Here is a 14,315-nt window from a genome sequence, read left to right on the forward strand (position 1 = left end):
TGTCATTTGGGAGTTGTAGTTGCTGGGATTTATAGTTCACCTACAATCAAAGAGCATTCTGAACTCCACCAACAAGGGAATCAAACCAAACTTAACACAGATAACTCTCATGAGCAAAAGAGAATATTGGAAGGGTTTGGTGGGCATTCACCTTGAGTTTGGGAGTTGTAGTTCACCTACATCCAGAGAGCACTGTGGACTCAAACAATGATGGAGCTGGACCAAACTTTGCACGGATACTCAATATGCCCAAATGTGAACACTGGTGGAGTTTGGGGAAAATAGAGCTGACATTTGGGAGTTGCAGTTGCTTGGATTTATAGTTCACCTACAATCAAAGAGCATTCCGAACCCACCAATGATAGTATTGGGCCAAATTTCCCACACAGAAGCCCTAGGACCAATAGGAAATTCTGTGTTTTCTGGTGGTCTTTGGCAACCCCTCACACAACCCCTCGTGACCCCCCAGGGTCCTGACCCCCAGGTTGAGAAATGCTGATCTAACCAAAGGTCCATCTAGTTCACTGTGGCCCCTTCCACATGGCTGTATAAAATTCACATTGAACTGGATTAAATGGCAGTGTGGACTCAGATAACCCAGTTCAAAGCAGATATTGTCGATTATCTGCCTTGATATTCTGGATTGCATGACTTTGTGGAAGGATACTGTACGTAATCCCATAGTGACCATACAGATGTTTCAAGGAAGCCTAACAGTGGGCTACAAATGCATAAGCCTTCTAATTCCTTTAGTAGCTAGCCTTTAATGACCTACTGCTTTTGGACAAATTGGTTTCATACATCATCATGGCTGATAATCATTGGTTGTGTATCACTCATGAATTTGGTTCATCCCTTTATGTGCAAAGAGCTCCACAGAAGATCAGTTTTGCCAAAGTCTGACCTGAAATCAGAAGCTCTTAGATATTCAGTCTTTTCTTTCTCAAATTATCTGCTTTGGTGGTTCCTTCAGTACTGTCAAAACAGAAGAAATATTTTGCAGTACTAGCACTGGTGAAAACCAAAGTTATGTTATGGATCGGTTGTGGATTTGGACTCCTAGTTGAAGACCAATGCTCTAAGCCAGTGGTTCTCAACCTGTGGATCTCCAGAAGTTTGGGCCTTCAACTCCCAGAAATCTTAACAGATGGTAAACTGGCTGGGATTTCTGGGAGTTTTAGGCCAAAACAACTGGGGACCTACAGGTTGAGAACCACTGCTTTAAGCCTATCCATTACAAGGCATGGGCCTTGTAATGGTTTCAGCATTGGACTACAACTCTGGAAACCAGGGTTGGATTCTCCACTTGACCATGGAAACCCACTGAATGACCTTTGATGAGTCACATGACCCTAGGAAACATCATCATAGGTTTGCCTAGGAGGTTGCCATAAGATAATAATAATAATAATAATAATAATAATAATAATACCCCTTTATTTATAGACCGCCCTATCACTCCGAAAGGACCCAGGGCGGTTTCCAAAACTTATGGTAAACATTTAATGCCAGAGAAAATACATTTTAACAAATTGCATCAATTGATGTACAGAAGATTCATCTACTGCCTCAGGTTTTTATCATCTCATTCCAATTTATATAGAGTCAAAACATAAGAGGAGTTAATTCAAAAACACAAAAATCCCAACACAAACTAAGCGGTTTATTGCAGTACCCACTATGGTTATGAAGCTTCTGGAGATGGGGGAGATTGCACAGCACTGTTATCCAATAGTGAAAAGGGTCAGAGCCACAACAGGGGCTCTCAGAGAGCTAGAGGATTCTTAGATGGGGCAGTTTTTTTTCAAGTGGAACAGTTCATGTCGGCTGGTAATATTGTTCCTCCTGAGATAAAGCTCAATTAATTTCAGACACTGGTTCATGGGCTCCAGATCAGCGATGTTATTTGCACTCAGTGTCATCATCTCAACGTTGGGAAGCTCCTGGCAGACCGAAATATTGGCAATGTGGCTGCTCCAGCAATTGAGCTTCCGGACGCCACTGAGGCTGGTGACCTTCACCTGGGAGAGAACCACCTTCTGGGTCAGTTTGATGGTCCTGGCAGAAGCAGCGGGCTGTCCTTTACGCGTCGCCAAAACCCGCTCCAATTTGAAGGCATACAGCTTGGAAAACTTATAGCAACTCATACAACAATAATTGGCACAAATGATTTGCCTTTATATCCCAAAGCTTGCTGTTAGAAATAGTTTTTGTCCTGTCAACTTTGGTGACAAATTCATCCTGAGCAGTTAGAGACAGAGAACAATGTGTAACCTTCTATTAAGTCAGCCAATTGTCACAATGGGCAAAAAAGGGAAGGGGGCTCTCAGATGACAAATTGCTTTTATCTTTTATATTTTATAAGCCAATAACATTTCTTTATTTAGACATGCATTAATTCTGTTCGTATGATAAATAACTTAACTGTAGCTTTCCACTATGCCTCTGTCTCATGTTTAAAATAGAAACAAGTGTTTTTTCTTCTTCTTTTTAGTGGAAGACAAAATACTCCAAACTCATCCTCAAAAATGCTGAGATGATCCCCAAAGAGGTCCATAAAGGAGTTCAAGAGGCCTTTTTGACTCTCCGAGAGCGTGCTTGCTTCTTCCGAGATCTCATAAGGATCAAAGGAAAAGATTTTGTTACCCCAGTATCTCGTATATTAATTGGAAACCCTGGATGTACTTACAAATATTTGAACACAAGGTTATTTACGGTCCCGTGGCCTGTGGAAGGTTATGAAATAAATTATTCCCATCCAGAAATATCCAAGGCTTGTAAGGCATTAATCAAACTTAATGACTATTTGCATGGAGAAACTGTCCTGGCTTTGCGAGAGCAGAGTTTGGCCGAGACAAAAGAAAGGGAAGATTCTCCTGTCACCGATAGCCATCGGGATTATGTGCCTCCCATTACAGGGACAGGGCCCTTTTTGCAAGATCAAAGCCCTTCTCATGTCCCAAAGAATGACTGCGCCAATCTGAAAGGGAGAACGTCTTACAACCTGACGTTATTAAATTATATGGATCCACAACAAATGCCGTTCTTGAAACAGGAGCCTTATTACGGAATGGGGAAAATGGCCGTGAGCTGGCATCACGATGAAAATCTGGTGGAAAGGTCAACGGTGGCTGTCTACAGCTATTGCTGTGAAGGTGAGTAAGGCAAGTAGATGAGAAAAAAACAGAAAATTAACCAGATTTTGCTGGAAGAGTTGCATAACTCCCCCGCCCGCAGCTGTCCGGCATCTCACTATGTTTCTACAAAGAAGTATCCGAACCTGTCAACCTTTTCCTTGCATCTCCATATGTAATGTGTTAGCAGCTTTACCATGTCATGCGCAAAACTATTCCCCCTTCTTCCCTGCTCTCTGTAAGCACTTATTGTCCCTTTCTATCTTTCCGAAAATCAAGGGAGTGGGGAAAAGGAGAGAGAAAAGAGCCTATGAGACAGAACAAGTCAAGCTATGTATTCTGCTGTTTGTCTTATCTGGAGCACTTTAAGTAGTTTGAAAAGTTGCTATAATTAACTTGCTGATCAGGAGCCAGGAAAACAAAATCTATCAAAATCTCGATGCTTCATTTGAGGGTTGTGTATGTGCTTGACATCTCTCTTTATTGGTGTGGTCTGTCAAATACAATCTAGTTCTGGCTCTCCCTAGTGGTTTTAATAATAACAATAATAATAATCATCATCATCATCATCATCATCATCATCATCATCATCATTATCATCTTTGTATTGTCGAAGGCTTTCATGGCCGGAATCACTGGGTTGTTGTAGATTTTTTTCGGGCTATATGGCCATGGTCTAGAGGCCTGACGTTTCGCCTGCATCTATGGCAAGCATCCTTAGAGGTAGTGAGGTCTGTTGGAACAAGGAAAATGGGTCTATATATCTGTGGAATGACCAGGGTGGGACAAAGAACTATTGTCTGTTGGAGCTAGGTGTGAACAGAAAGGAGGAAACCATGAAAATGAACAAAATCTAGCTACCAGTATTAAAAACTCTAAAATTACAATAGCATCTTTAAACTTACTCGCCCAAAGATGCACTGCACTCACATCAACACATTCACCATAAACAGCTTGCATTCTCTGATGAATCTCCTTTGGGGTGACACATTCTGCTGTCAAGAATTCATTGACTGCATTGACTGACCGTCTGCTCAGGGTTCCATACTTCGCACTTTAAAAACAGAACCATTCAATGCTAAGGCTTCCTGCCAAAATGGAACAGTAGAGGAGAGTCTACTGAACAAGCCCGCCGCATACCAGTACTGCCATCTGTTGAGGAATTACGAAGGTGGAGGCATTACTTTTCATTCAACCCTCGTATGAGCATGGTTCAAAAAAGTTACTTTTTTGAATTAAAACTCCTGAAATGCCCCAGTAATCATAGACACTATAGATGTGGGTCCCCGGGTGTTTTGGCCTACAACTCCCAGAAATCCCAGCCAGTTTACCAGCTGTTAGGGTTTATGGGAGTTGAAGGCCAAATCATCTGGGGACTTACAGGTTGAGAACGACTGCTATAGATATAAGTTGCTGGCCATGATATTAGCCATGGTTCAACATGGTGTTGAAAGATTCTGGGAATAGATCTGAGGAAAGTTAGATGGACAAATAGTCCATCTAAAGCAGTGTTTCTCAACCTGGGGGTCGGGACCCCTGAGGGGGTCGAGAGGAGGTGTCAAAGGGGTAGTATTTTCTGTTGGTCATTGGGATTCTGTGTGGGAATTTGACCCAATTCTATTGTTGGTGGAGTTCAGAATGCTCTTTAATTGTAGGTGAACTATAAATCCCAACAACTACAACTCATAAATGTCAAGGTCTATTTTCCCCAGACTCCACCAGTGCTCACAATTTGGGCATACTGAGTATTTGTGCCAAGTTTGGTCCAGATCAATCATTGCATGAATCCACAGCACTCCTCTGGATATAGGTGAACTACAACTCCCAAACTCAAGGTCAATGCCCACCAAACCCTTCCAGTGTTTTCTGTTGGTCATGGGAGTTCTGTGTGCCAAGTTCAGTTTAAATCAATCGCTGGTGGGGTTTAGAATGCTCTTTGATTTAGGTGATCTATAAATCCCAGCAACTACAAGTCCCAAATTACAAAATCAATCCTCCCCCCAACCCCACTAGCATCCACATTTGGGCATATTGGGTATTTGTGCTCAATTTAGTCCAGTGAATGAAAATACATCCTGCATATTGGATATTATTTACATTACGATTTATAACAGTCGTAAAATGACAGGTATCAAGTAGCAACGAAAACAATAATATGGTTGGGGGTCACCACAACATATGGAACTGCATTAAGGGGTCACAGCATTAGCAAGGTTGAGAACCACTGCTCTAAAGTGTCATGAAGTGATAACCCTATATTACCATCCTGTGCTTTTTCATTACTGTGTGATGGCCCATGCTTCACATCTTCTAGTTCCCACTTGCATGATTTTCCCAAGGAGAGAAGTTCATGTGAGCTGCCTTTCACATTAAACATTGGCATTGGGTGCTCTTCGGCCCCAAATCAGTCTTGAGATGATGGAGTGGGAGAACTGAAAGTGGACAAGGGGGTATGGGCAGATAGATTCCTGGTGAGTTCATGTGGATGAGAAAGCTGTGGATGGTATGAAATTACACTTCAAAAAGAGAGCGAGAGAGAGAGACCGAGAAGTAAACGGTTTCTATATCATCCTAATGATTGTGAAAGCTTGAACTTCAGTGCCTATGTAAATTGTGATCCTTTATGAAGTCTGTAATTGGAGACTTCACTTTGCCGGAGGATTTCTCCACTCACCCTCTTTAGAAAGGTGACTTTGGCTAAATCGGGACGTTGTTTTTCAAGGTGCTGAGTACTTCCCGAGAAATGCTGATCGCTTTCCCATTTCTCTGAGCCTTATTGGGAGCTCCAGGATCTCAGGATCTCCCTAGCGGGGGAGCGCACCTGGCAGAATATGTACTTGGTGTCCTGTTATATGATAGTATTAACCTTTACAAAAGTTCCTTTGTTTCCCAATTTACTCAGCACAGTTTGATCAATAGTCTCCTTGTGCGTCTCTGCTAGGCTGAACGTGGCGGAAAGCTATTCATTTTGCAAATGCAAGGGAACTTTTCAAAACTGTTGCTCCTCGCTAATAGGTTGATTAAGCGGAGGCGATTAGCGCTATTGAATAGAATGTCATAATGATCCTTGTATCAATAAATGCAGAGGCCTTTCTTTGTGACCCCTCACAGCAATTGTGAGTAGTTGGAGGCCTTCCATATCTATCTGTCCTTTCTTTCTTTCTTTCTTTCTTTCTTTCTTTCTTTCTTTCTTTCTTTCTTTCTTTCTTTCTTGTCATCTTTTCAAGAAGAAGCAATGGAGCTAATTGGAAATGTACAATTGAATTGCATACTTTAGTTTTCATTGTAACCTGTCTACTTACTTAGGCAATTCCTCGTTGGCCGAGGACTCGTCAGCTGAGTCTTCCAAGATCTGAATTCTTGTAGGTTCGTAGGTGGCTGTGGAGTCCTATTCTTGAGCTGCATCTTCTTCCCCAGTGAGGGCATTGGTTTCAAGGTGGAAGGCAGTCTCGGTTGGGGTTGGCTTGACGTGCCTTCCTCTTGGTATGTTTCTCTCTTTCACACTCCATTCCTACCTCTTCAAATTCTGCAGCACTGCTGGTCACAGCTGACCTCCAGCTGGATCGCTCAAGGGTCAGGGCTTCCCAATCCTCAGTGTCTAGGCCAGAGTTTTTAAGGTTGGCTTTGAACCCATCTTTAAATCTCTTTTCCTGTCCACCAGCATTTCGTTTTCCGTTCTTGAGTTCGGAGTAGAGCAACTGCTTTGGGAGACGGTGGTCGGGCATCCAGACAACGTGGCTGGTCCAACGGAGTTTATGGCGGAGGACCATCACTTCAATGCTGGTGGTCTTCGCTGGTTCCAGCACGCTGACGTTTGTTTGCCTGTCTTCCCAAGAGATTTGCAGGATTTTCAGGAGGCAGCGCTGATGGAATCGTTACAGAAGTGGCATGTGACATCTGTAGACAGTCCACGTTTTGCAGGCGTATAGCATGGTTGGGAGCACAATGGCTTTATAAACAAGCACCTTGGTATCCCTACGGATGTCCCTGTCCTCAAACAATCTGTGCTTCATTCGGGAAAATGCTGCACTTGCAGAGCTCAGGCGGTGTATTTCGGTGTCAATGTTGACTTTGGCTGCCAAAGTAGTGGAAATGGTCAACATTTTCTAATGTTACACCATTAAGATGTATTTCTGGCATTGGAGAGGGATTGGCTGGTGACTGCTGGAAGAGCACTTTGGTTTTCTCGATGTTCAATGACAGGCCGAGCTTCTCGTATGCTTTTGCGAAGGTGTTTATAGTGGCTTGTAGATCTTCTTCTGAATGTGCACAGACGATGTTGTCATCAGCATACTGGAGTTCTGTACCAGATGTTGATGTCACCTTGGTTTTGGCTTGCTGTCTGCTGAGGTTAAACAGCTTGCCATCTGTGTAGCTACTAGTAAATTCCATTTCAGTTGGGTCATGAATCCACTCCAGCTTATAGATCAAGCTCTAAACATTCTGGATCAGCAAAAGGCATAGGTGTTGTAAAGTTTGAACTCAACCCCAAGCAGATCTGTCAGCCTGTTGGCACAGGGACCATCATCCACCATTGTCTGTTCCCTCCTAAAAATGCTAATTTGTCCTGAAGTGGTAAAAGTAGCTAAAAGGTCCATTACTGCATCCAGTGATAAAAATGGTAAGAACTGAAATGTGAGGCAAATAGAATTAACTGGGAAATGTATTGGAATTTTGAAGCATCAAAGCAGAACTGAGTATTGAACCAAATACTGCCAGAGCTAATAATAATTTCTTCTCAATCTCTCCAGCAAAATATTCGAGTACATCATGAACCAACACATAAAACTAATAACCCAGTATGTCCATAATCTATAAAACAATCGCTACACAGTTTAAAATTTACAATGTAAAAAACTTCTGGATACATGGTAGCAGAGGCAGGGTAGTACCAATAGAGTATGATAATTATGTACATCCTTTTGTACTCACTAATGAAGCTTTTTAAGCAATCTGATGTTGGGTAAGGGCAATTCCCTACCTGTGTACCATATTTGAACCCATTGACCACCATTGCTCCTTCCCTTCCCTCCCCTCTTTCCTTCCTTCCTTCCTTCCTTTCGTCCATCCATCTGTCTTTCCATCCTTCTTTATTTACAGTATTTATACTCTGCCCATCTCATCCCACAGGGGGCTCAAGGCAGATTACAATGTACATATACATGGCAAACATTCAATGCCATAGACACACAACATATATAGACAGATACACAGAGGCTATTTAACATGCCAGCTTTTTCATGAGCGTATCCCAGCCACCAGGGGAGCTGTCACTTAACCATCCATTTGTGACACTGATGAAGTAATTCCTCATTCTTTGCATGCTTGCTGGAGATTTCTATGGCCTCGCAAATTAACCTCCCCGCATAAGCAGTACCTAAATTTCCTATTTGACAGATGCAACTGTCTTTTGGGCTGCAAAGTTGACAGCAAGCTAGACAAATTTGTCGGACCTGGGCTGGCTTCGAACTCATGACCTTTTGGTCAGTAGTGATCTTAATGCAGCTGATTTCCAGCCAGCTGTGCCACAGTCTCGGTGCTTCTTTCCTTCCTTCTTTCCTTCCTTCCTTCCTTCCTTCCTTCCTTCCTTCCTTCCTTCCTTCCTCCCTCCCTTCCTCCTTTCCTTCCTTCCTTCCTTCCTTCCTCTCTTCCCTCCTTCCTTCCTTCCTTCCTTCCCTCCCTCCCTCCCTCTTTCTTTCTTTCTTTCTTTCTTTCTTTCTTTCTTTCTTTCTTTCTTTCTTTGGAAACACATGTGCACCAAGAGCCAACAAGCTGTAGACTGGCATTTGCTGACACACCACAATTTTGAGTAATACTATTCTATAAGGACTATTATAGGGAGGTTTTTTGTGAATGACTTCCTGTAATGTATATATTGTTTGACAGTCATGAAGAATTATGACTGTGAGAATAAAATACCAAGTTGGACTTGGGGTTAGTAGAGAAGTGTGGATAGTCAATGTGATGCAATGGTTAGAGCTTTAGTCTGAGACTTCAGAACATATAGAATAGGGATCCTCAAACTTTTTAAACAGAGGGTCAGGTCACAGTCCCTTCAACTGTTGGACGGCTGGCTTATAATTTGAAAAAAAAATGAATGAATTCCTATGCACACTGCACATATCTTATTTGTAGTGCAAAAAACACTTAAAATAATACAACAATTAAAATGAATATAAACTTATTAGTATTTCAGTGGGAAATGTGGGCCTGCTTTTGGCCTATTGAGATAGGCTTGTTGTTGTTGTTGTTGTTGTTGTTGTTGTTGTTGTGTGCTTTCAAGTCTTTTCAGACTTAGGTTGACCCTGAGCGAGGGCCGGGTAAATGACCTTGGAGGGCCGTATCCGGCCCTCGGGCCTTAGTTTGAGGAACCCTGATAGAGAATTTAGTCCCATCATGAAACTTTGACTGATCTCGTACTAGCCATTGTCTTTTAGCTTGACTAAGCTCAGAAAGTTATTGCAGCAGAAAAGTGAGGAGTACGGTCGTACAAATATCCCAAGTTCCGCTCACTTCTTAGCCACACTGACTGATGAGAGGCAGTTTTGAACCATGGAAACCCAAAGTATCAGGATTTCTATTGTACCAAGTCTGAAATGGATGCTGGGTGAGCATGTCAGTCCTTCCTCTGTGGTAAACACATTCTTTCCCCAACATTTCTGGAGTCACTTTGGTTTTTAATACTGGTGGTGAAAACACATCAGACCAGTTTATTTCCCAACAGCTGCTTCGACTTCCTGTTTCCATTTGGGTCTACAATTAAACTTGTTGACATTGATCTATGTAGTTCCTTATAACTTGAGTCTTAGCAGTTGGAGCCTGCCTCCTATTTCATGTACTCTCATGACAGGTGGAATTCACTAGTCTGCTTAAGCTAATAGCTTTTAAGGTTGTAAATCTTTTGGGAACTGGGACCAAGAGCCGTGAATTTAATATTCACCCATCACCGTTAGTCTTGACAGTCTAAGGCTGGTGCCTTAGTACTGTAGAGGGCAGAGTGACCATACCTTTTGGTCCTTCTTTCATCACTGGGTGCACTGAATTTGTGTACCGACTAGGAACTTGTAAACAAAGATCAGATTTTGAACCAATAAGTGAGTTTTGATTCCTTATACCTTCCTTTCTACCAACAGGTCACAGCTATTCTCAGTCCTTTATTTTCTGTATGGGTTAACTTCCTTTCAACCTCTCTTCTTGGTTTCCACTTTGTTGTTGTTGTGTGCCTTCAGGTCAGCTTCAACGTATGGCCGATCTATTGTCATATTTTCTTGGCAATGTTTATTCAGGGGAAATTTCTGTTACCCTTCTCCAAAACCATCAAACGTCTGCTTGAAGATGGATATTTTGTGTTGGTGTAGTTGCTCGTTCCTTGATCAGTGGTTCTCCAAATGTGTTGGGCTTTCAGTCCTGGCCAGCATGGCCTAAGATCAGAGCTAAGTTCCATATGCATCTGGATGACCAGACCTTAGAAACCCTTGCAACAAATTTTGTATGTACAATATGATTTTGTGTATACATGGGACAGGGATCTAGAGTTTTGCCCATTTGCATGTTACAAAATATGTAATCTCTGGGAATTCTGTAGATCCTCCAGATGATTCTATGGTTTGCTTCTAGCCAATGTTAAGATAGACTCTTGCTGAAGGACCTAGTATATTTCTGGAGAGGATTGCTCCCTAGAAATTTACTAGGTTATCCAGGGCAACCACTACTAGAAGTTATTCATTTCAGTAGGGTTCACTATTAACCATGGTGTCCTGTTTCCACAATACGTTCAGGAACGTGTCCTTAGCAGATATATCATTGTTATATTACTACTAGCTGTACCCACCATGCATTACTGTAGCCAAACTTCCCTCCCTCCCTTTTTCCTTCCTTTCCTTTCCTCTCCCCTCTTGTGCTGGTCTTGGCCTATAAAGCCCTATACGGTTCTGGCCCAGCTTACTTGTCCGAACGTATCTCCCTCTATGTTCCGCCTCGTAGTTTAAGATCCACCGGGGAGGCCCTGCTCTCGGTCCCACTGGCCTCGCAAACGCGTCTGATGGGGATGAGGGACAGTACCTTCTTGGTGGTTACCCCCCACTTGTGGGGAAAAAACTGAAATTGTGGTTTTGGAACCAGGCTTTTGGCTAGCAGGCACAACAGCACTTTGGACATTGAACTGGACCATATGATTGTTATGATAATGAAAACAGCTATGACTGTATAAATAATGTTATTGTTTTTAATCTATTGTGTATTTATGGTTTTATATATGTGTTACATTGTGATATTGTGGCATCGAATTGTTGCCAGTGATAGCCACTCTGAGTTCCGCCCTCGGGGGTTGAGAAGGGCAGGGTAGGAATTTTGTAAATAAATAAATAAATAAATATTAAGATATGCCTATCTAAGTTAAGACTAATAGTTACAGACAAACATGGGGGCATTCTATTTTGTATGGATCTCCCTTTCAGCATCTTGTAGGACAGACAACTGGTTTCCTCTTTAAGGAGGCATTTTTCCCAGTATATTCTCTGGCTGTCGGGTTCTCAGCTTGTGGCTCCCTCCCAAGACTTACTTGAGAGTGTAAATCCTTGAGTAATAAACAACTGGATCTGTTAGTTGACAAGTTAATGTTTAACAGGCTAACAAACTAGTGATTGACTGCAATGATTCCCAGTTGTGAAAGGCCTATTGCATTACACTTTTTTATGACACGCAACTTCTGTTTTCTTTCCCACAAAACGCACTTGATTTTCATTATCGTTATTAACCTTGTTGTTATTGTTTTGCACATTTACAAACGATGGCTCAGTTGAGCAACGGCAGCTCAATTTTCACCATTGCTGTGACTGGTGGTGAAAAATTGACACCTCTTTCCTTTTCTAATGATGTTATAAACCAATTGGAATGTTCAGTCGGATTGATAATTGACCAGTAATCCTCTCCATTTGCAGCTTAATAGATGCAAGGTCAGCTAACAGTAAATCTGGACGGCCTGCAAAGAACTTTTGGCGGTTGTTGTTTCTGGATGATTTCCATCATTGCCACCTCAAGTATAGTAAGGTTCAAGGATGCCACCTCTAAAAAGACCAGGAGATGGTCTTTATGAACGGGGCTGATTTAATCACCCTGGCAAACCGAGCAGTTTGTAGAGCAGCATTTCTCAACCTGGGGGTTGGGACCCCTTGGGGGGGGGGTCGCAAGGGGGTGTCAGAGGGGTCACCAAAGACCATCAGAAAACACAGTATTGTCTGTTGGTCATGAGGGTTCTGTGTGGGAGGTTTGGCCCAATTCTATCGTTGGTGGGGCACAGACTGTTCTTTGATTGTAGGTGAACTATAAATCCCAGCAACTACAACTCCCCAATGTCAAGGTCTATTTCCCCCAAACTCCACCAGTGTTCACATTTGGGCATATTGAGTATGCTGGTATGGCTGTACCAGGAGCTCCAACTTCATTTTCTTTCTTTTAAATGTCTGCATGCATTCCAAGGTTTCAGGCATTCTGCAAAGGTGACTTCTCTTGGTTTGCATTTATAGGGCCAATGACCCATCAATCATTGTTAAGCTTTGGTTCCGCCCCTTTCTCCCTTTCTCCAGGGAGGAGAGGGAGCCATTTTTAGTTCAGTCTTACAGAAGGAAATTAAGCTACAGGACGTGGACCACCTCCACCTGCAGAAAAGCTTCATATCCTACAGCTTCGGGGGAAAGAGCTTCCAGGGAGAAATAGTCCCAAAGCTCTGGCTGGGAACACACAGCCCCTCAGCCTTACAGCATTCGGGAGAAACAGTTTTGCAGACCAAAGAACTCCAGCTGGAGAATCTACAAAGCCTTGACTGGTAGGTCTACTCGGGACCCAAGAAGTAGTTTGGAACTGGTAGTAGGACCCACATCAGCAAAGCCTAGATAGTAGATTGCCTGGGAGAAGTTAAAAAAGGGTTTTCCTTTTAATAGAAAAGAAATCGTTCTCTAAGCCAGTTGCCTGTCCCTTGTGGACAAGATAAAGAAAGCCACCAGTCATTTGTATGACTGTCATTGAAGATTGAAGAAGTATTTGTTTAATTTGTTCAATAATAAAGGACTTTGTTAAAACTTTCAAGCCTCTAAAGACTCTTCCAGAGGAAAATCCTTAGGACCTCTCTATCAAGGCACTCTAGCTTCCTGCTAAGCACAAAGTGCACATCCTGTTCAAGACAATTATTACAGGCCCAGCGCGTGACAGTACATTCATGCCAAGTTTAATCAGATCCATCATTGTTTGAATCCACCATGCTCTCTGGATGTTATATGCCCCAAGATAACCGAAATTGCTCTAACCAAATCACAATTATCACTGTCTCCACTTACCAAAATCTTTGTGATTTTTAAGTTCACTAATTGTACTTTCATGTAGGTAGACATTATACTATAATGAGGATCAACCTTTTACCCCAGATGGATTTCATTTTGCTGGAATGCACTTCTGCCTTTGTTATTAAGATGCGTCTTATGTGTCAGATTTAGACTCTGATCTAGACTAGATGACACAATTTACTAAGACATTATATATAATGGGATTTGAACATCCACCTATTTTGGTATCTATGGAGGTGGAGGCGGGGGGGTGGGAGGATCCTGGAACCAAAACCCATTGCATGCTGAGGGCTCACTGTACACATGGGAACTGGGAATCATCCGTTTCAATTTTGAGGATACCTGTAGAGCATGTTCAATGGGAATGATGGGGACGGCGTTGCATGGAGGACACTTGAACTTTGTGCTTTAGTGATAAAAACAGGGAGTTTGAAATTTTCCAACTGTAAAACCATGAACTGAAAAGACTGTCTCCAATTGTCGTTCAATATTAGAAAGTGTTGGTAGTGCCAATGCAGAGCCAGAAAGCAATTCAACAGACAGAATTCAATTCTAGCCAAAAATTACTGTGCTGTCACGCTCTGGACCTATAATAATTGTCTTTTGAACAGGACGTGCTCTTAACCCGGGTTGCCTTGGCTGAGAGGCCCTAAGGATTTTCCTATACAAAAGTCTTTAGATGCTTGAAAGTTTTAACAAAGTCCTTTATTATTGTTTAGATCTTCAACAATTTAAACAAACATTTCTCAGATCTTCAACAAGTCAAACAAATGCTTCTTAACTTGCCCAAATGGACAGGTAACTGGCTTCATGAACTGTTTCTTTTCTTTAAAAGGAAAACCCT

General features: G+C 42.3%; 1 protein-coding gene across 1 annotated transcript in view; it reads left to right on the forward strand.

Moving 5' to 3' along the window:
* FTO (FTO alpha-ketoglutarate dependent dioxygenase) overlaps positions 1 to 14,315 on the forward strand; it is a 389,582-nt gene that overhangs the window by 76,285 nt on the left and 298,982 nt on the right. Inside the window, exon 3 of the mRNA XM_060787826.2 lies at positions 2,495 to 3,155. Coding sequence (XP_060643809.2) covers positions 2,495 to 3,155 — 661 coding nt within the window. The remainder of the gene's footprint in view (positions 1 to 2,494; positions 3,156 to 14,315) is intronic.

The sequence above is a fragment of the Anolis sagrei genome, chromosome 8, assembly GCF_037176765.1.
Source record: "Anolis sagrei isolate rAnoSag1 chromosome 8, rAnoSag1.mat, whole genome shotgun sequence".
Classification (NCBI taxonomy): domain Eukaryota; kingdom Metazoa; phylum Chordata; class Lepidosauria; order Squamata; family Dactyloidae; genus Anolis; species Anolis sagrei.